At 45.1% G+C, this 21,403-nt stretch overlaps 1 protein-coding gene across 1 annotated transcript; it reads right to left on the reverse strand.

Moving 5' to 3' along the window:
- Nucleotides 1-5,176: 5,176 nt before the first annotated feature.
- VPS37B (VPS37B subunit of ESCRT-I) lies at nt 5,177-20,575 on the reverse strand. The gene is made up of 4 exons (XM_064521998.1): nt 20,301-20,575; nt 11,484-11,655; nt 10,733-10,815; nt 5,177-9,568 (listed from the first exon to the last, which is right to left on the reverse strand). Exons 1-4 carry the CDS (start codon nt 20,403-20,405, stop codon nt 9,068-9,070), a joined length of 861 nt encoding a protein of 286 aa, XP_064378068.1. The 5' UTR covers nt 20,406-20,575; the 3' UTR covers nt 5,177-9,067.
- Nucleotides 20,576-21,403: the final 828 nt, after the last annotated feature.

Genomic DNA, 21,403 nt, shown 5'->3' on the forward strand with positions numbered 1-21,403 from the left:
AAGCAGGTCCCCTAGGGCCCATTGGCCAGGGTTGTGTCCAGGCAGCTTCTGAATATCTCCAGGGAAGGAGACTCCACAGCCTCGCTGGGTGACCTGTTCCCGTGCTCCATCACCCTCACAGGGAAGAGGTTTTCCTCGTGTTCAGATAGAACTTCCTGTGTTTCAGTTTGTGCCTGTTCCTTCTCGTCCCATCACGGGGCACCACTGAGAAGAGTCTGGCCCCATCCTCTTTACGCCCTCCCGTCATATATGCATATGCATTGATAAGATCCCTCCTCAGTCTTCTCCAGGCTGAACAGCCCCAGCTCTCAGCCTTTCCTCGGAGGAGAGATGCTCCAGCATCTTAATCATCACGACTACATGCTGGACTTGCTCCAGTAGCCTCCTGTCTCTCCTGCGCGGGCGAGCCCAGAGCTAGAACAGGTCGTAGTAGGCCAGGTGTGGCCTCACCAGGGCTGAGTAGAGGGGGACGATCACCTCCCTCGAGCTGCTGGCAATGCTCTGCCTAGTGCATATCCCAGGATACCGCTGGTCTTCTTGGCCACAGAGGGACATTGCAGGTTCATGGGCAGTTTGTTGTCCACCAGGACTCCTGGGTCCTTCTCTGCAGAGCTGCTTTGCAGCAGGTCAACCCCCAGCCTGTCCTGGTGCCTGGGGTTATTCCTCCCGAGGTGCAGGACTCTGCACTTGCCTATGTTGAACTTCATGAAGTGCCTCTCTGCCCACCTCTCCAGCCTGTCCAGGTCCCTCTGAACAGCAGCACAGCTCTGTGGGGTATCAGCCGCTCCTCCCGGCTTGGTATCAGCAAACTGGCTGAGGGTGCACGCGGTCCCTTCCTCCAGGTCGCTGATGAATGAGTTGAACAAGACCCGAGCCAGTACTGACACCCCCCCACCCCCCCGCCGGGGGACACCACTAGCTACAGGCCTCCAATGAGACTCTGCACCGCTGATCACAACCCTCCGAGCGCTGCTGTTCAGCCAGTTCGCAAGCCGCCTGCTCATCTACCCATGCGTCCTGCGCTTGCCTATGAGGACGTTGTTAGGGGCGACAGCGTCGAAAGCCTTCCTGAAGTCAAGGCAGCCCCCAGCCACTGCTCTCCCCTCACCTACCCGGCCGGTCAGCCCATCGTAGCAGGCTCTCCGGCTGGTTAAGCACGCTTTCCCCTTGCTGAAGCCCTGCTGCCGAGCCCCTTCTCCGCCCTCACGCGCTTAGCGATGGCACCCGGGCTGAGCTGCCCCAGCACCTCGCCAGGGCTCGCGGCGACGCTGCCTGGCCGGTAGCTCCCCGGGGCCTCCTGCTTGCCGGGTTCGGAGGCTGGAGCGATGCCGCGGAGGGGAAGCAGGAGGAGCAGGGCCTTGGGTGTGCCGTGCCGTGGTGCCTGAGTACCGGCCTCGGTGCAGGGCCAGGGCGGCTGCCGCTTCTTGAGCGCAGTGAAATGCAGAGCAGCTGCGGGCACCTGCATCCAGGGCCTGGGAACACAAGGAGCACCCGTGCATTGCTGCGCAGCAAGGGAATGACCACACGTACACGTACACGTACACATACACACATACATATGTATATGCACACAGTTGGGAAAAAATAAAAAATAAAAAAAAGCCCCAAACCCTTGCATTCCGGTCCCGGGCACCAGCTGGTGAGTGCCGTGGCTGCGCCTGCCACGTCGCACCTGGGCACGTCACGCACCCAGCCACCCACTTGCAATAAACCCCTGGAATAAAGCAGGAGCCGGGCAGCACCAGCAGCTGGGGCCAGTCCCAGGGTGTCCCGGCACGGGGTGGCACCTGCGCTGGGTGACCGGGGCCAGCTCACCCGCGCCTGCCCGCTGGGGCAGTGCCAAGGCCACACCGTCTTAGTAGTGCTATAGCTTTTTAATGTCACCCCAGCGCAGGCTCCCTGCCGGGGGGCACAGCCCGGCTGCTGCAGGGCACGGCCGGCAGCGATGCTGCTGGCAAACCCCACCGCGGCACACAAGGGCTTCAGTGCTGCTGCTGCCCTGGGCTTACTGCATAGCCGTTAGGTGCCCTTCAAGAGGAGGAAAGAAAAAAAGAAAGAAAGAAAAAAATATATATATCTATATACATACATATATATGTATAGTTTTTTCTCTCTCTCTCTCTCTCTCTCTCTCTCTCTCTCTCTCTCTCTCTCTCTCTCTCTCTCTCTCACACACACACACAGACACACACACTTATATATATTATATATAATTATATTTTATATATATATATAAAAAAAAATATAATTTTGGGGTTTTTTTTGTTTGTCATAATAGCTTTCTGGCTATTTCTAGGCAGGAATAAGGATTCATTTGCTGGGAGAATGAGGTTCTCCCAACCACATGCAAACTTTCATAATGGAAGTACTGCTTAATCGAGCCCGCTAACGTTGGCAGCTGACTGCTGGAAGGCGAGTCCCGGCTGTGTTTAAAATTTAAAGAATGCAAAGGTAAAGTGGGGCTTTAAAAGCATAGGTAAACGTGACTTGGCTAGCGACGCTGCTGTATTTCATTAGGATTTGCTTACTTAAAGCAATACTAATGATAGAGGCTACAGGTAAAACAAGCCATGTCAGCATGTACGCACTCTCAAAAAAAAAAAAAAAAAGCAAAATAAAATATAAATAAACAGTAAAAATAAATATTAATAAACATATCCATTTTTTAAAAAGCCATTTAAAGTGCCACCTATGTTCTAAAGCTTTTTTTTTTATACCAAAGTTAAGCTTACTGCCCATTCCTTAACCGCACTACTTTTGGAAAATATTTGCTATTTGTAGCAGACATTAAGAAAAGGGGGGGGGGGAAGAGAGAGAGAGAGAGAGAGAGAACTTAAAAGCTGTGTATGCAAAGGTTTATTTTGGGACGCTAGCAAGACATCCTGCTCTACAGGATCCAGTTTGCTAATGACTTTAAAAAAAAAAAAAAAAAAAAAAAAAACCCACAAACCCCCCCCACCACCACCTTATTGGATGTGTGGGCAGGGGAAAACCACAATACTGAGAGCAATCTTCACTAAATAACTATTAAAAACACAAAAAAGCAGTGGCAACGTAACGAAGGGAAAGCAGTCCCACCCCCTGCCAGGCCAGCAGCACCGAGCCGGTGCCCAGCAGCGGGGGCCCATGAGCCGCTGGCGAGAGAAGCGCAGCCGATAAACGCTGCCTCGTCTCCCAAACCGTGGAAAAACCCATGGAAATTAAGCACACCACCAGGAAACGCTGCCATTACAGGCGCTTGGAAATCAGGTGAAAAAAAAGCTTTGTAGAAGTGTGTTTCTGCGAGCCCTTAATGAAAGCAATGGGCAGCAGCCGCCCCGGGAAAGGCGCTTTCGACCCTGCCGGCAGTGCCTGCCACGGTGCAGCCCTCCCGGGGAAACAGCACGGCCTCTTGAAATCAGAAATATGGAAAAAAACAGTCATTCAATGTGCAGTAAGCAAGCGCAAAGCAAAATAACAAACCCCAGCGCTGTTGCGTACCCCCTTAGGAAGCATCTGCCACCGCTGGCAGCTCACGCTCACGCGTGCGGCCCCTTTCCCCGTCTCCGGCGTTTTCTCTCTCCGCCCCGGGGTCTGCTCCCGGGCTGGGGTGGCAGCCGCTGCTGGGCCCCCCCCTCCTCCCAGGGCAGGGCTCAAGGCCAAGGAGCCTCTCGCTAGAAGCCAGGACGTCCCGGGCAGCGGCTGCGGGAGCCGGCTGCCCTCCGAGGGGGAGCAGCTAGGGGCGACATCGCCTCGTGTGGCGAGAGAGAAAGTTCTCAGCTTTGAAAGAGAAACTACTGAAAAGCTGTGAAAGAGAAAAATTCCTCCTTGTCCTTGCATGCAGAAAAAGCGCCCTTGAACAGGCTGGAGGTAGAAATACGAGAAAAGGGTGCCCCGAGCTCACAGCAGGCGCTGGGCTCCGGGGTGTTCACTAGCGCCCGGCTCCTGAGCTGCAGCAGTTTGCGGTTTGTCTCGGTGGCCGGGGGACCGGGCAGGAGAGCTGGCTCAGGGGAGGCTGAGCCCGTAGGAGGCCAGGGCCCAGCGGCAGCCCCGGGGACAAGCCGTGAGCTGGGGCACTGCAGAGCCCCGTAAAGCTGCTTTGAAACCAGCTGAGACAAAACCTCTGAGCAGAATTTGGTCTGGAAACCAATACGTATCCCGTTTCCCGCGACGAAGCTGCGGGGAGGTGAACAGAGGCACCTGTAAAGGGCTTTACCAGAGCACACAGCTAGAGGAGGACTCAAATTACAGGAACAAGCATTAGAAGGATCTAGGACAAGCTCTCAGGTCTCTGCTTGGCATCAGAAACATCCTTCCCACCCAGAACGGTACCCGGGAATGACGTGGAGGGGCTCTCTGCCCCCACGCTGGAAGAGGCACTTTTGAAGCCTTGTGCACGCCTTCCCCAGGCCGCGAAGCTCAGGCGCTGCCTCCTCTGCCTCAGGGCTGCAGCTTTTATATAACACAGCCCCCTTCCCTCGCCCACCCGCCTGCGTCAGGCTCCAGCACAGCACGTTCGCCACGGCGGCACCTTCCCCTCGCTGCGTTAGAGCCAGCGAGGCTGTGAAATCTCCGTTGCCACCACAAACAGGGCATGCCAAGAAAAAGTTTTAAAAAGGGATTTTTTGTTTCCATGTATTACGATCCCTTATTCTGCAGCAGCACTTCTATTTCACGTTGCTGTTACAGTGACAGGTATTACAGAAAATTACATCAGGCCTTTTCTGCCTTCTGACTCATACTTCTGAACAACTTCGGTTGACTCATTTCTCCTAACACGATTTGGTTTAAATCTAAGTTTTTCTTCTATTAATAACTAAAAGTGGCTTTCCCTCTTCTTTCAGCTTTTCTGGGTCAAGTTTCTAAATACTGCCACTATTTTAGGTAATGGGAGGAAACTAAAACTAAAGCAGAGAGACTCTAATGGGCAAAACTTACTGCTCTGCTCCAATTAAGACATGCAGAATCTGATCTGAGGATACCTGTTCTGAGTCAGCTACATACAAAATAGACTCATTATACCCAGCCACTAAAAACATGATCAATAGGTTTATTATACACAATCGGGTTACGCTCTTGCAAATTTATGTTCTACAATTCATCTGCAACTATTGCTACACTCGAAACACCATTAGCATTGAGTCGCGTTAATATAACTCAGCCGTGATTAAATGAGGCCACAGCAGGAACACACCACCAAGAGAGATACGCTATTTTATTTAAAATCAGACCACAGTAGATTACAGAAAGACTTATTATGCAAACAAATCCACTGTACATTTCACAACCTGCCAGGCGTATACAACTGCCCCGTTAGACTGTCCAGGCTCACGCAGAGGAAGCGCTCAGGTGCCAGGACGACTCTGCTCCCTCCGAACTCAACGCTAGACGAGTATTTCTGTATTCAGGCTAGAGGAATTCCCGAATTGAGCTCTACGCTGAAGTCATTATTCCAGTTTGGGCGGGCAGAGGAGTCCAAAAGCGGTTGCGAGTGAGGTTGTGGAAGTCGGGGCACTAAACGTAACAGCCGCCCACGACGGGACTGTGCCCAGGGCTCTGCCTCCTGGAACCACGGGAAAGCTTCGGTTCAAACCGGTCCCTCCAGGCCACCGGTACGAAGGGGACCGCTGCGGATCAGCGGTGTCAGAGGCGATCGACTCCGCTTCCTCTAGGAGACAACACTGAAGTGCAGTGAAACTCATCTTAGAGTTAGAACTATTCAATGCTGATTATCATTCCAAAAAAAAAAAAAAAAAAAAAAAAAAAAACCTAACCACATACAATTTAATTAGTCATAACTTACAAAACTGCATACAAAAGACTGGCAAAAGTAATGCCATCCAAAGAGAGCTTTTTCGACACTACCACCACTCTAAAGCCATGTCACACATCTTAATTTGAACTCGGCGTTCACTTCACGTTTAAAAGATTTTTCTCCGCTCCAATTGCTTTGGGGAAGTACGTGCTATTTGCAGCAGAAATTAAAAGTTCTTAAGACAACACAATAATATATATTTTGGCAAGCATATGTGAGCCACCCCCTCTCAACCATCTCAGCTTGCCTATGGCATTTTAATCTATCTTATAAACAGTGCAAATTAGCAGGATTCTAAACATCTTAGCCATAGCAGAATTTAATTTATTAGCTGTAACAAAATAGGAGAAGCTGTCAGGGGCAATGGGTCTAGAACATTGACACATCTCTTGCCCTAGTCATTCAGATTAGTGTCTTATAACATTTGCTTCTGAAAGGATTTAAACAGCTTTCCACAGTCCTTTTGCTCCTTTACCCTCAGACATTGCCAGCAGTCAAGTATATATTTACATATCAGTTTGTGCGCACACACACACAATTAATGGCAAAACGTTTCCCATGAGCAGCTGGATTTCAGTTACAAGATTGCTATAACTGAAACATCACATTAGTTATATTACCTATGTTCAAACTAATCAATCAGTGAAGGCAACTATAAGCTTACAAATAGCAGATACCGCCTTTGTTTATTCTAAAGGATAAGGGTGAAATTTCTGTAAAACAAAGTGCTCTTGAAGAGCCCTTAAATTAGAGTTAAGCAATGGCCATTCAAATGATAAAAATGCTAATATCCTCATAGTACAATCACAAGTAGTGATCCTAAGGCACATCAGCCACATGCATATGCAGTAATGCATTGTTTTGCTTTCAGACAGAAAAATTGCATTAGCTTTGTCTGTATTTAGTTTGCACAAGAGTTTGTTTTTAGATAAAGTATCCCTGAATGGTCATGTTATCACAAAAGTTACCAAAAGACAGAAAATTTAACAAGTAGTAAAAATATTTTTGGACTACTAATACCAATAGAGTTAGATACATAAAATGCAGTGCAAATTCACAATACACTTATCCATCACCTCCATCACTTCTGAGGTTTCTCAATCCTCAGAAAAAAAGTTGGCACTTGATAAGTGTAAAATATACCTGGTTGCTTTTATTACATGTTAGCAAAACTAATTTGAGAGTGTTTGAGTTTGTGTGTAGCAGGCTCCAAGTACAGACTTATGAACTTAATCACCACCCTGGTAGCCCCACCCACTTTTATTTCTAAGACAAATCATTTCTACAGCAGATTTATGTTTAGCATTCAGATACAACAGTTGCCATCCAAATACCAGCACTAATAGCACAGCAAAATTATTTTGAAACAATTAATAATTAACCATGCTTATACTAAGCCTCAATGAGAAAATAATACCAAGAAAAGATTTTACACTATTTTAAAACACACATCCTGTACCATCACTAGATTACAGAAAAAACACACTTTGCAAACAAATCCAATGCACATTGTTTCACAACCCCCCCGTCTACAGAAACTTTCCGGACCTACAGTGGGGAATTGGTTTAGATGCCAGTAACGCTGCCAACCTTCTGCCCTTTGTCTTCAAAAGGCAAAACAAGCCAAATAGCCCTATTTTCAGAATAGGGAGCTTCCTGTTATGAGATTAATTTCAGATTAGTATTTGCTAGCAACCACCACACTCCAGAGGAAATGATTAAGGGACAATCAAGGGCTTTACGTAGAGAAAAAAAAAAAAAAAAAATCAGATCTTCTGTTTTGACTGAAGCTGTTTGTAGAACAGACTTCCAAACAAGGTAGTGCATTCCACGACAATGATAAGAAAGTGTTTTGAAACAATGCAGAAAATATCAAAGATTATGGATTGTGTGTTCCTTAAATGACTATCAATTAGTTGAAAGGCAAAAGTTGGTTGTGGATGTGAGAAACTGATAATGAATTTACGGACATATTCTGAGCAAGCAACAAGTGCTAAGGTTTGCCTCCCCCCATGCTAGATTAAAACACCAGCATGTGTCCGCACCTTGGGCTTCAAGAGTCACACTGGTAATGAAATCTGAACTCCCCTAAAAAGCCTCCCCCTCCAGTAGCATAAAAAGTCAGAAATGGATTTAGATGCAAACATCCACCATGGAGTTCAAAAAACTACTCTGTTTTGACTGCTTGCAGAGAAATGTTAATTGCAAATTCCGTATTTGGTAAGTGTGCCAAACACTGCAAACTTAAATGAAATGGGAAAGTTAAAAATAGTTCTTCCAAACAAGAGATGGAGTTTGAAGGATAAAATGAAATTGTGGAGCTTCAAGTGGGCAATTAAATGATATGAAAACCCTGTATTTGAATAAGAAAATACCCTGCCTAGATTCCTGGAATCATGTCTTATCAAAAACTAAGCACCTGTGTGTTAAAAAAAAAAAAAAAAATTCTATATCCAAGGTGTGGAGAAGAAAAAACATAAGAAACAGGGCAAGGAAATAGGCAAGGAAATAAAAATGCCTGGTAAAGTTTCTATAAAACTCTAAACTGGCACTACAAACAGTTTAGTTTAATTTTAAGACACCAGGACTTTCAAGCTATTTATGAAAGGGAAGAATGTGTACTTTTATTACAAAAAGTCCAAGGTAACAACTGAAATGCAGGAATTAAACTCTTGTAACTTCTACTGTTTAAAAGCCATAAAACATCTTCTGACAACAGTGTCTGCTCAATGAGCTCGGAAAAGGTTGTGTACTTCGCCACCAATGCAGCTGCCCGGGCACACTGCAAAGGATGTTGATGAGCTCCACTGCAACTCTACGCCCAGTATCCAGATATGGCTGTTACCATCCAAATACCGGCACCGACAGAGAATTCTTTAGAGAGACAAATAGCTCCCAATTTGCCACATGTACATCCGGCTGTGATGGGAATACATCAAAAGAGAAGAGGATGCTATTTTACCATCACTAAAGAATTCAGAGATATTTATAATGTCGAGTAAATCCATTGTACATTGTTTCACAATTAACTGGATTTACAAAATTTAGCCCCTATCACCTTCCTAGAAAAAAAAAAAAACATTGTCACTGATATTTGAAAACAAAAATGATCACATTTACTGAACGCAATTTCAAACCTCCGTGCCACAGCTCGGATTTTGTATTCCATTGTGCAAAAAACAGAGGCTTTCCATTGCCTACATAGTAAGTCTCTGACAGGGGGAGAAAAAGGAAATATAAGCACCAATACACAAGTTAGGCGCACCAAAATATTCACTGGAGGATAAAGCCAGGATGTGGTGGAAGGCGAGGTGGTCTTTGGGGAAGAGCTGAAGGATACTGCGGTACAAACTGAGATGGGTATCCTGGCTGTGGCATTTGACTTGCAGACTGAACTCCTACTCGAGGTGGGAGAGGAGGATATGGAGCACCTGGATAAGAAACAGCTGGTCCTGAACCCATGGCTGCAGTAAAAGGTGTAGGAAAGCGTCCTGCTGGGACTGACGAAGGTGGAGGGGGTGGTATTCGTCGGGGCATCACTGGAGGAGGAGTGTTTGCATCCGAAGCGTAGGAAGCTTGAGGTGCTGGTGTTGTCTCGGGTGCTCTTGGCTGAGCCTGTGGCTGAACCTGCAGAAGTCTCTGTCCCTTCAGCACCATCTCTTGGAGCTTCTCAATCTTTACACGCCGCAGGTGAGCCAGTTTACGCTTGCTCTGGTACTCATCGATGAAGGAATCCAGTGGTATTTCACCATCGAGAAACTTTTCTGCCATGTTCTGTCAAATATTGAACAATCTCTTAGAAAGCAACACACTCCAAGGGAATCTAAATGGCCTATATCCTAAAATAGAATAATTTTGCTTGTGATTTTCCAGCTTGGATATGGAGGACAACTGACATACTAAGAATTCCAAGCAGGATTTTGAATTAGTAATTTCTCAGAAGCACTGGGAGTTAAATATAATTTTCTGCTTAAAATTTTGCTGACATAAAAGCAGTAAGAACATCTGAATCTGGCTCTGGACATTTCCCTGATCATCAGAGACAGGAATGAATGAAGTTGAACAGCTTTCCTGATCACCAGCTATGCTGAATTACAGTCCAGTACTGCTTATAATGTCAACAGAAACACTGAGAACCCTGCAAGCCTCAGTACAGAAAGGCAGATTATTGCTAAGCCAGGTGTAATACGCACCTTTACTTGTGGCAAAGCAAAGCTTTGGATAAATGATATTTTAATAATCTAGAGAAGTGACCACACATAAAATAATGATATTCAACTTGTCCTGAAAATATCTTTTTGTGATGTCAAACTTGGGGCCAACGAGCAGGTTTTTTCCTGATGCTAACAAGCTATGTAGTTACAGAGAACATTCTACAAGTGAATCAGCAAACAAAACTAAACATGTCCCTTATTCTAAAAACAACCCACCCTTCAAACACCTGTATCACAGCGAGGGGTCACCACAGGCGCCCAGACAGCTATGTTGAAATCATCATGGAATATTCCACTGGAACTGTGGCAAAGGCAGCACTCTTCTTATAACCAGCACAGGCATACAGTTTTTCGTTATGTGACTAATTGACATTTGTAATGGATTAATATATACACACCAGGCAAACACCATTAAAAAGATTACCACATTTATATGCTATTAGTCTGAAGGCAATGCTAAGGAACTAAGAGGGTTTGGCTTTCTCTTCTCTGTTTAAACAGCCCCTTCTTTTTTAAACTTCAAAGATGTTAAGAGTATCTGAGTAAAAATTACTCCAAAAAATGCCCACTGAAATCAAGTGACCGTTGTTTGAAGTTCAAAGAAAAGACCACACCATGTAATATCCCTTGAGCCTATTACGTGTTCAACAGCATACTGCAGCTATGCACACTCAGAGTCTCTGGTGAGGGTATAAGTCGCAGAAGCGAAGCATATTGTCATTACCTCTGTGTCTTCCTCGATCTTGGCCCCCTCTGTCTGAAGGAGTGCTAGCAGTGTCTCCAGTGAAGCATTACTGGATTGGCTGTCTGTAAATGGCATGACAATAACAGTAAATGACAGCTGGCTAAAAGTGACTTGCCAACTGAAGCTACACAGCTTCAGCAAGCAGAAAAAGTCTTCCAAGGCACGCACACACACTCAGCACACTCCACTGTTCTAGACAGGGCGATTTACAATGAGAAAAATGTATCTTTTGGGAATTTCAACAATATTGCCCCAGTGCTAAAGCTGAAATTTAATTATAATCAAATATTACAATAGTAAAAACCAAAGTACTACAGCAAGTGCAGCATAAGACATACAATACTTCTTAACCCAGTATGAAGCAAAAAAGTTAGATGCACGATTATATTTGATTTATGACTAATCATTGAAAATTCAAACTAGATTTTGCCCATTATATTAGACCAGGTGGACCACTTAGAGGACAGGAGGTCAGCAATAACTAGGTATGCACCTCAGTAATAGAAAGAATTCAAGGTATGTGTTACTAAGCCTAAAATGTACTTAAGAAATCAGTAGAAGCATGATCTATTTCAGAACTACTTGAGAATGACATTTCATTTTGTACCTCAAATCACACAGCTAAGAACAACAGACAGAAAAAGTGTTTATACAAACACAGAGAAATAAACATATACATTCATATTTACTCGGAAAACAGCAAATAAGAATCATCAACAGAAGACGTTACCTAGTTTCGTTTTCTTTATCTGGTACGCTTCAAAAAGGACTTGCAGCTCTTGATATTTCTGAGTCAAATTTGCTTTCAAAGACTCCAACTTTGGCTGGTACAAAAGATTGCCTTCTGCCAGACTGCGGTTGCTGGCAAGAGTCATGTCCTTGCTGTGCTGAACATTTTGGACCTGCAAAAAAAAGGTGTGTGAAATGACACTGATAATATTAAGCAAGATTAATCACGATGCAGACAATACAAGAATTTCAAGACTTCTAAATAAACAAAAGTAGGTTCTCTGGAAACACCAGTCCTACTGTATTAGATCTACAACAACACAGGAAAACACCTTTCAGAGCAATTGCACTGAGAATATGGATCTCTCCTTTCAGAGATGAATAGCTGTGAATTAATCACTTTTGGGACAGGAGTAAGTACCAATCTCGTGTCACTTTCCTGTACAGTTTTTTCACACGCAGCAGGCAGAGCTCATTAACTAGGGTTTTTTCTCCCCAAGCTAGAAATTACAGTTATTTTTGAATATTTGAAGAGTTTGTGTCATGGGAAAGGATCCATCAGAACCTCTTATCCTTTGACAAGGGGTGGAGGAACAGGCGAATGACTCTGCAGGAAGCAAAGCTTTTACCAGCTCTAACCAGAAACAGAGGTCCTGCTACTGGGAACCATCTGCAAGAAGCATGTTTCATTCACCTGGTTGCGATGGCAGTGGCTACCCTGCAGAAATCAGTTGCTGCATGCTCGTTTAGACATTCCTGCTAAGCAGCAAGAGTGCCGTCTGCGTCACCTCATTGCCTTCTAATCCCTGTCACTAATTTACATAAGATCTGACCGGCTGGTTAAGTCACAGCTCTGTGAGCTCACAGTTTTATATTCATGTCCTGCTACTTCAACATGTCCCGTATAGATTTTTATCCATTATTTAACCTAGATGCTTCTTCATCCCTACCTCACGCACCATTCCCCCCACACCATGATGAGCACTGACAGATGTAGCAACAGTTGTTCCTAAAAGTCTTTGAATCCCTACAAGATGCAAACAGACTGTAAAGGAGTATCCTGTCTCACTAAAATGGGGAAGAAAAAAAAATAAAAATCAAGGAGTGCATCACTGTGGTTCCTTTTCCAGAATAGTCTTCCTCAATTATGTTAAATCAGTCCCGGATTAATGCCAAAAGCCTGTTTTTCAATTTAATCCTTCTGCTTAGCCTGAAGACAATGTCCTTAAAGAACAAGTGACAAGTCCCACAGACGCGCTGCAGGCAAGCTCCGGAGCCCGCTCAGACACACACACACGCACAGCTCTTTCAAGACGTGGACTTTGGCAAAGCCGAACATCTGAGGAAGTCTGCCCTGGGTGTCACGCTGGAGTCCCTGAAAGATTCAGATATCAAAAAGAGAAAGACGCAAGAGATCTGATCTCAGATTTTTAGCCCGAATCAACACACAGGATGATTTTCCCATGGCGTGACAGATTGATCTTATTAAATTGCCTTCAAATTCAATTAAAGATTTTATGCACTTCTTGTGACCTTCTACATCAACACACCCTGCCCTTGCCCATGATCACTGTTTAGATAGGACAGGTTTTACTCCAGCACAGTTTCGCTGAGCTCAGTGCACACAGGAAGAGTGCAGGGCTCTCCTCCTTCGCACGCGTGCCTAGAGGGGAGCCAGCCTGCGCAGAAAGGAGAGGAGGAGGAGGAGGAGGAGGAGGAGGAGGAGGACACTGCCACAAGCCATCGCAAGCCCCCCCCAAAGGCCACGACCGCAGCTCAGGTGTTCTTGGCAGTCTGAGCACAAGATGAGGGGCATCAGGTAAAAATATCTCCCAAGTGTAGCGACGTTACCTTCAAAAGCCATTATTTCCTTTTGAAATACTTATACACAATATTTTAACCTGCTAACTTCAAATCTGACCCAGTATTCAAAGGCTTAAACACATTCTTGGTATTTGAGGGGCAACATCCAGGCCCTGCTCTTGCTAGACTTAGAAAACCACCAAGTCAAGGATAACCCCGAGTCCTAAATTCTACATCAATCGAAATAAAATTATCTTTCAAATTGTACAAATGGGACAATTTGTATTTGCAGTATTGTTTTGTCTTCTCAAGAGTCTCACATCGAGCCTAAATAAGCTTTCAACTCTATACCTGTGTTCCACTTAAATACTTTCCACGAATGAAAAGAAAATCCTCTCTTCTCATTTTTGAATCCAGTGCAAAATAATTTAAATTAAACCAGTTGCTTTCACTTATTTGTTCTCATAGGACCTAACACAATTAGACTGCACTTTTAGAAAGCTGAAGTCCCCCTATTTTACATTTTTCCTAACAGTTATTAATGGAACTAAAACACACACTATTTAATAGCTTAATTTCTAAGACCCCAGCTTCTAACCCAACTACCTGCCATCACCACAACTTTTTGTAAACTATTTCTCTTCTGAACTACCAGCCAAAGAGGACTGCATGCGAAAAAACTAAGTTTCTGATGCCTCTCCTCCTTCATCATTTTAATGAGAAAACTACTTCCTCAAGCAACTTGCAATTTTATTTGGTGATTACATTTTCAGTGCTTGTAAGGTTGATATTCTCATTTCAAAGTAGCTGCCCAGTCAGTCTGGGAAGACCAGTTTTATGAGTGGACTTTGATCTTTCTTCAGGATGAAGAACACGTTACCCACTTTTTCTCTAGAGAAGAAGAAGCTTGTGGAACAAAGGATCCACAAATCTGTAAACATTTCATGACTGCAAAACCCAGGAAGAAAAGGAATGTTTAACTCAAATCATATATAACGAGGAAGAGACAAAAGAACTTGGGGAAAATAGGCAGAAGAACAGAAAAGGCGTCCTGAAGTGAGGTCAGACTGTGAAACTGCTTCTTAACTAACAGAAGCTCCATCTCTGACACCAGGCAAAGCTTCAGGCACTGCACCGGGCTTTATAGTTTAACAGCTTTAGTTTGATTAACAGGACTTTCCGAACTCTAGGCAATATTTCATCGCTTGAGTGAATAAGAAATATTCCTGCAGTATAAGGGAATGCTTAGACCCATATTTAAAAGCCTTCCCATCTTCCAGCAGCTGACTCACAAATTAATCAGTCAATTGATTTACATAATAGAAAAAATAACTAAGTAACTGTGTTAAACAGTTAGACAAATAGAAAAAGATGTTTTGGAGACATGAGCAAGGAGAAGCAACCATACCAGGACCTCCACTGTTCAGTCCTGGGCACAGAACTGAACTCTCTGGACTCGAGTACCATTATGTCCCTCCGCCAGACTACGGAGGCGAAGGAAGAAACAAATGACTAAATTCCACAAAGACTTCTCTGAAGAACTTTTATTTCTAAGTCATTATGAATATGTAAAGATGAAGAAACATCAGCTTAACAGGATGTACCTGTCTTGTAGAAATATGGGGGGGGGGGGGGGGAACAATATTATAACAGCATTTGGAAAATCTTGCTTACCTGGTTTGAATGCAGACAACTACAGGTAAGCTACTTGCATCTAATGCAGAATGACATCCTTTCCTGCACCAAGAGTTTGATATCTAGCAATTACTGACTATTCTAAACTTAGCTGAAAGTCTTTAAAATGTTTCAAAGATTTAAAAAAAGCATTCTCAATTGCACATTAAGTTACACAGCTTGAAATTAGAACACTTTTGACTCAACTTTTTGCGTATTCTAGCACTTCTAAGAAGGACATAACTTTCTGCAGATTTGAACAATAAACATGATTTACATTTACTGATCAAATCAAAAGTCACTCACTGACAAGCTTTCAAGAAAAAGAAATCATGAAGTTGGGGAAAACCTATTCAGGACATTCAAATGCTTCATTTCATTAAAAGTTTTAACTTTGTGGAGTCGGTAAGTTCTATTTTGTAACAAAAAGAGCAAATAATAATCCTAAAGCAATCCAACTTGAACACAGTCACAATTCTACAAACCAGAGTAAGCTCTGGCACCGATGCGAAGTCAGCATAATAAGCTTTTCTGCATTCGTTCCACTGCATTTAGAAGTTAAGTCAAGGAATCAGAAAAGCAGATGCAGTTAAGTTAGCCAAGGCAGCCCTAAAAGAAAGAAACTTTCAAAAATTCCTGACTCACTTAAGATCCAAAAAAAAAAAAAATTACAAAATCATCCAAGGGTCAGAGAAACAGTACAGCATGACTAGTCTGTTAAGATTATCAACACAGCATAATGTATCCTTTCAACATCCATTCACAGCTTGTAATGAGCCCAAGGCAAGAGCAATCCATCAGCTATAACTCAACAAGCAAGGAGTAAATCTGATATGAGTTATTTTGTTGTCAGACGTAAAAAATTATATTAGCAGGGAATTGTTATAGCATCAGATGTTCACCTGCCTACCGGTACTACAGCAGGGAAAAGAAAAGTTATCAACAGAAATAAGCAAACAGCACGCAGCTCTGTAGCAGAATTGCCATCAAGACTATTGAGGTCACGAACACTTCAACATGCAGGAAACTTTAATCCGAAAACAGATGAAAAGTACCAGTCAGAATCATGAGACATATGAGACAGGATGATATTACAGAGAACATAAGCATTTTTTTTTGAACTGCTAAGCTTTCACTATGAATTATGAATGGGACAAACAGGGCAACAATACTGAGCTGCTTATAGACGGATTTTAATGGTAGAAGGATTGCTTAACACTGAGTAGACTGCTCTGAAACCAAACTGTGTGCATGGCAAGAACACGAAGCCACAGTCACACACAGGTTAATAAAGACAAAAATCATAGCTTGTGTGGCACTTCAAGATTTAAGATGGTTAAAAAGTGGGTCTTGTTAAAAGAAGTATGAAGAGTTTTACTCAAGGATTGATTAAATAAACAGTTCCAAGAAAAGCACAGGCAGCAGCAACTGCTTCAGGGAATTCAGATCCTACTGCTCTCATGAACTGCAGTTTTGTTTCACCCCACTTCTAAAAGGAAGACAAATGCTGGCTAAAGTTAAAACAGAAGCTAGTACTAGCTTAGCAGTTTTTATCATTTATCATGTATTCCAAAATAATAGTCTACAGCAGATAACCAGCAAGAGTGATTTGTGCAAAATGATTCTGAGAAGCACTGCTCCTGTTCACCTAAAAGCATCTGTCCCCAAAAGGACAATTCCAGATCAGATGCCTCCCGAGATACAGTCTGAATTACACCAATCCCAGCTACCCACAAAGTCCATCAAATGCTACTGTAATTATCAGCTTGCTTTGGCAAGCGCCACAGCAAGTAGTCTATCAGTGCTTTCATGAAAAGGTCCCTTAAGTAGCTATAAATAATAATAATAAAAAATTAAACTGCATCATTTTAATTGCTTTATATATAGCATAATCCACATGGCAGTTCTAGGCTTCTCTGCTCTTCCTCTAGCCTTCATCATTCTCACAGCCTCTCTTTCACTTACATTATATACTTGTAAATTAGGAATAAAATACGCAGTCACACTGCAAGAGAATAAATTTAGCTCTTCTGATTACGTAAGTACTAGTTTTAAAAATTACAAATTAAAGATAAAAAGGTAAGTTGTGATTCCTAAATGTTCACATTAGAGGAAACAGTCACACCAGAACGGCAGCTTGTGCCCATTAGATACGGGCAGGTTACTCACTGATGCTTGACTGAAAAAGAAAATTCTATAGTTGTCACCGAGTCTAATTCCTAACTTCATAACTAAATTTCATGTTTGGCAAACAAGAACATAACCACTTACACAATGTGGTTTTAGGACAAGATCAGGAATCCAAGAAATCTGGGCATGCATTCACATAGTTTAGACTTGGACTCTCTGCACTGCCCATTCTTTTCAAACAGTTTTTGAGAGAAGAACTACACTTGAAAATCCCTTCTGTGCTTGCCAGTATACTTTGAAATCCTGGAATGAGAAGGCAATACATTTTTGACATCTTGATTTCATGTAATTAAGGTATTGAAGAGCAAATAATCTTTGGCAATAGAATTTCAGAGTCAATAGCACAACGTTTCACTGTTGCTAAAGTGATGTTCCAATACATATACCAAGAGAAAACTCATTCTCACAAGAGAATGATCATTGATCTACCACCAGTGACAGGTCACGAATACTCTTATCTAAGCCACTTTGAATTATCACACTGAGATTGACTTTATATTACAAACAATGTACTTTTATTTCATGAAGATGAATACTGTAAATGTACTACAGAGAATAACCTCAAAGGATTATCAAAATAACTCCTCAATTTTAAAAGACTAGCAGTATCAGACAATTGGCTTCCTTCCTCTTTCTAACCGACAAGATGTTCGTTGTTCAAGCTCTGAAAGCCTACAGGCTTCAAAAACAACCTTACAGACAGAAAAAATAGTTTAGCCCTTCAATGCCACATTTTCAAATACCTGGGGTTACAGCATGAAGGACACGGTACATTACAGTGTAACACACGTGCAGTACACACACATATATATACACCCCTCGACAACACATACAAATGTTGTTGTATATAAAGCTTGCTCAAATGCAGCCCAGGAATACATTCCCTTTAAGGCTGGAAGCTGCCTATTTTTAGCTATTAACAACAAAGCCAAGTGGTTTTCCAAATCCTCCTCTCTGTGAACAAAACATCGTGTTTTGAGCAGGGTTTCCCTTGCAACAAGGCGAATAAAATTTTTTTCGATTATGGAATAATCAGCTTTAGTCAATTTTGCTGAAAATAAAAGTGACCTCAGAGGAGTGACTAAGGAATCATGATTAATCAGCATCCCACAATAAAACTGCTAATTTTAGGGACTCTGGACTAATCCTACAGCCTAGATACACATGGCCTGACAGACAACCAAATACCTGCCTTAAGTACTAGTGAAGTCACTATGGTTTCTCCTTAATATTCAGGGTTCTCCTCTCTCCCTCTTCCTGCCACATACTTCATAGTCAAAAATCGGGACCCAGCAGTGCAAAACGGTCAAAGTAAACAATCCAGTGAAGGCAAAACCAGAATGAGAAAGAGGTATTTGAGCCTGGCCAACTCCAAGGCGGGTAAATACATTTCTAGTTGAACGGACTCTAGTAAAAGCCTCCGCACACAATAAAAAAAGGATTATACCAGACAGTGGCATAGCTGTATTTCCACACAGCTTGAATACCTTCAAACCTAGCCATGCTTTCCAAACACCACAAAATATTCCCTCAGGCCTGGAGAACTTTACTCTGCAATTCCCAAGCCTTCTGCTGCCAACTGAGGAGGAAAGCCAGAGGGTCAAAATGAGAATACGGTCTAGCGCTACAATGAGAAAGCACCTTTTCTACTAAGGACATACAGCTTTCCAGCCACTTTTGACCTACAGTGTTAAGCATGTGCTGACAAAAAAAAAAAAAAAAAAGGGGGGGGAAAAAAAAAGAGAAAAGAAACCACTGAACCAGGTCATCTACTGACACACCTTGCCAGATCAGCAATGCTGCACCTATTTATAGCTTTTCAAAGTTAAGCCCATTATAACCTATTGATCTCTCTTAAATATTTAGTCTTGTTCTATAAGGCCACTCCTGCCCTCCAGTAACTCCGTACAGTCTCAGGGATCTTACATATTGTCCTTATTACAGCAGTAACTGTTTCTTCAACTATTTAAGTTCTCAAAACACAACCTCACAGGGAAAAGTTACTATGTCTGACAATGTCTCCCCAATCTATTTACACAAAGTACGAAATATAGATATTGCATAATGCAACAAGTAACTTCCCTATAACACCTTATTATCTCAACCTCAACCTTCAACGGGCCTCTTCGTCTGTAATACTTCAACAATTTGGTCCGAGATGATCCAGAACGATCTTTCTGAGAGTAGCAAAAGGACAAGCATCACAGCTTCACGCAAAGCAACTAAAATCACTTTTACTTAATAAACTAAGCTTTTTTCTCAAGAATTTATTGTCTCTTTTTTCCCCACAAGGCTTTTAGCCTCTAGATTTAAAAGAATACCAAAAAATAACAAGATTCAGAGAAATACAGCCTCTTTTTTTAATTTTGAAATTTTCCTATCAGTGGTTTCATCTTATGATATTAGCTGGCTACACATTTAGTCTTTTAGAGGCACTTGTGGTCACATAAACCTGGGACAGTCTCATACCGAAACTACAATACGCACTGTTCACTGGCATAGAGGGAACGACTGAAAACCAGCAGCAGACAATCACGGCAGCAGAAAGAGAACAGGCTCCTACTTTGTTTTAACGAGTACAGATCCAAACGCACGGCCTGGAGTCTAATACACTGACAGAGATATTTGGAATCAGAAAGAAGAGGGTGACAGTCGTCAGCGCGCCCGGCCTGCCAGCCCGGCACACAGGATCTCTTTCACATTGTCCTGGACTGAGGCTGCAGCGGGGCCGCGAACAGGGCCGACTTCACTCTGACAAAACCCTTCACCCCGGCCAAGGCGCAGAACAAGGGCCGCATTAACGGAAAAGCTGAGACCACCTCCGGCCCGTCGGGGGCTCCTAATTCGGCACGAAGCGAGCGCTGCCAGCACTGCAACACCCCCCCCCAGCCACCCCCCCCGCTCCCAGCCACCCCCCCCTCGGCTCCCAGCCCCCCCCCTCGGCTCCCAGCCCCGGGGCCCCCCCGAGGGCCGGGCGAGAGGGGCCCTCACCGGCCGCGCCGGCAGAGGGGAGCCACCTGCGCCGAGCAGGGGGGCAGGGGGCCGCCGGGGGGGGGGCCGGCACCCCCGAGCAGCCGGGCGCAGGGGCAGCCCCGGCGGGGGGGGGGAAGGCCGCGGCCCGAGCGCGGGCCCCGCCGCCGCCGCCCCTCACCTCCTCCATCTCGCGGGCCATCTCCTGCAGCTGCCCCTCGTCGTCCAGCAGCGCGCTGAGCTCCTGCAGGCTCAGCCCCTCCAGGCGCCGCGCGTCCAGCGCCATCCCTGCTGCTGCTGCCGCCGCAGCTCCCTCCGCCGCCGCGGCTCCCCCGGCCCCGCGCCCGCCGCCCGCCGCCCGCCGCCGCCGCCGCCGACCGGAAGTGCCGCGGCCGTTTCGCCCCGGCCCAGGGTGGGCGCCGCCCTCGGCGCCCCCTGCTGGGGGGGCGGGGCAGCAGCCGGCCAGGGGGCGGGGCGCGGGGCGGGGCGTACCAAGGGGGAGCGGTGGCGGGGGGGTGGGTGCGCGAGGGGAATGTGCTGGCGGAAGGTACCAAAGAGGGGCAGGCGCGGGGGGGGGGGGAGGCCGGGTGCTGCGGGGGGGAGCTGCGGAGGGGCCCCGGCCCGCGGCCGCCATTTTGGGTGGAGGCGCCAACGGCTGGCGGCCCGCGAGGCCTTGGCCGTCCCGGGCCCGGCCGGCACAGCAGGGAGGGAAGGGGCATTTGAGCTGCAGCATCCTGTGCTGGGGCCTGGCTGCCCCACAGAGGGAGGCCTGGGGGCTTCTCCTAACGATGCCAGGCCTGGGCCTCTGGCAGTGGCGGTTGGAGCCCCTCAGCAGCGTGCGCGCCTTGCGTGCCTCACGCCTGTCACTTGCGAGGCCGTTGCTGTCCCCTGGGAGGGAGCTATGGGGATAGTGGCGGGACTGAGAGGCCCACAGGTGTGTTTGGGGTGTGATAGTTTCATTTCATAGTTAACAGTGCAGGGCTTGATACTTTCGTTTCATCGTGCAGAGCTCGGGCGGGCACCCAGAGCTGACTGAGGAGACTGTGTCCTCTGCGCTGAAGGACGCGGGGAGGCAAACTCTGAGCCTTCACATCCACTCTAGATACCACCAGGGACAATGCTGCGGGCTGAAGTTAATGCGGGCGTTTTTGTGTTCCTTTTGCTTACAGTACTACAGCTGTAAATTAGGAAGGAAAATCAGTAGAATTACTTCACTCGCACTTCCTCACCAGGTTAGGGTTTGGCTGCAGTAAGTCTCCAAAGAGCAACTGTGTTATTGTTCTT

The sequence above is a fragment of the Dromaius novaehollandiae genome, chromosome 17 (genome assembly GCF_036370855.1).
Source record: "Dromaius novaehollandiae isolate bDroNov1 chromosome 17, bDroNov1.hap1, whole genome shotgun sequence".
In the NCBI taxonomy this organism is placed as follows: domain Eukaryota; kingdom Metazoa; phylum Chordata; class Aves; order Casuariiformes; family Dromaiidae; genus Dromaius; species Dromaius novaehollandiae.

Bases quoted from the DNA above. Each gene is read 5' to 3' on its own strand.
- VPS37B (XM_064521998.1), bottom strand. From the start codon at position 20,405: ATGGCGCTGGACGCGCGGCGCCTGGAGGGGCTGAGCCTGCAGGAGCTC. The intron at 10,816-11,483 runs GTAACGTCTTCT...TGCCATTTACAG, and splicing joins GATAAAGAAAACGAAACTAG to ACAGCCAATCCAGTAATGCT. The intron at 9,569-10,732 runs GTAATGACAATA...AATATTTGACAG, and splicing joins AGATCGAGGAAGACACAGAG to AACATGGCAGAAAAGTTTCT.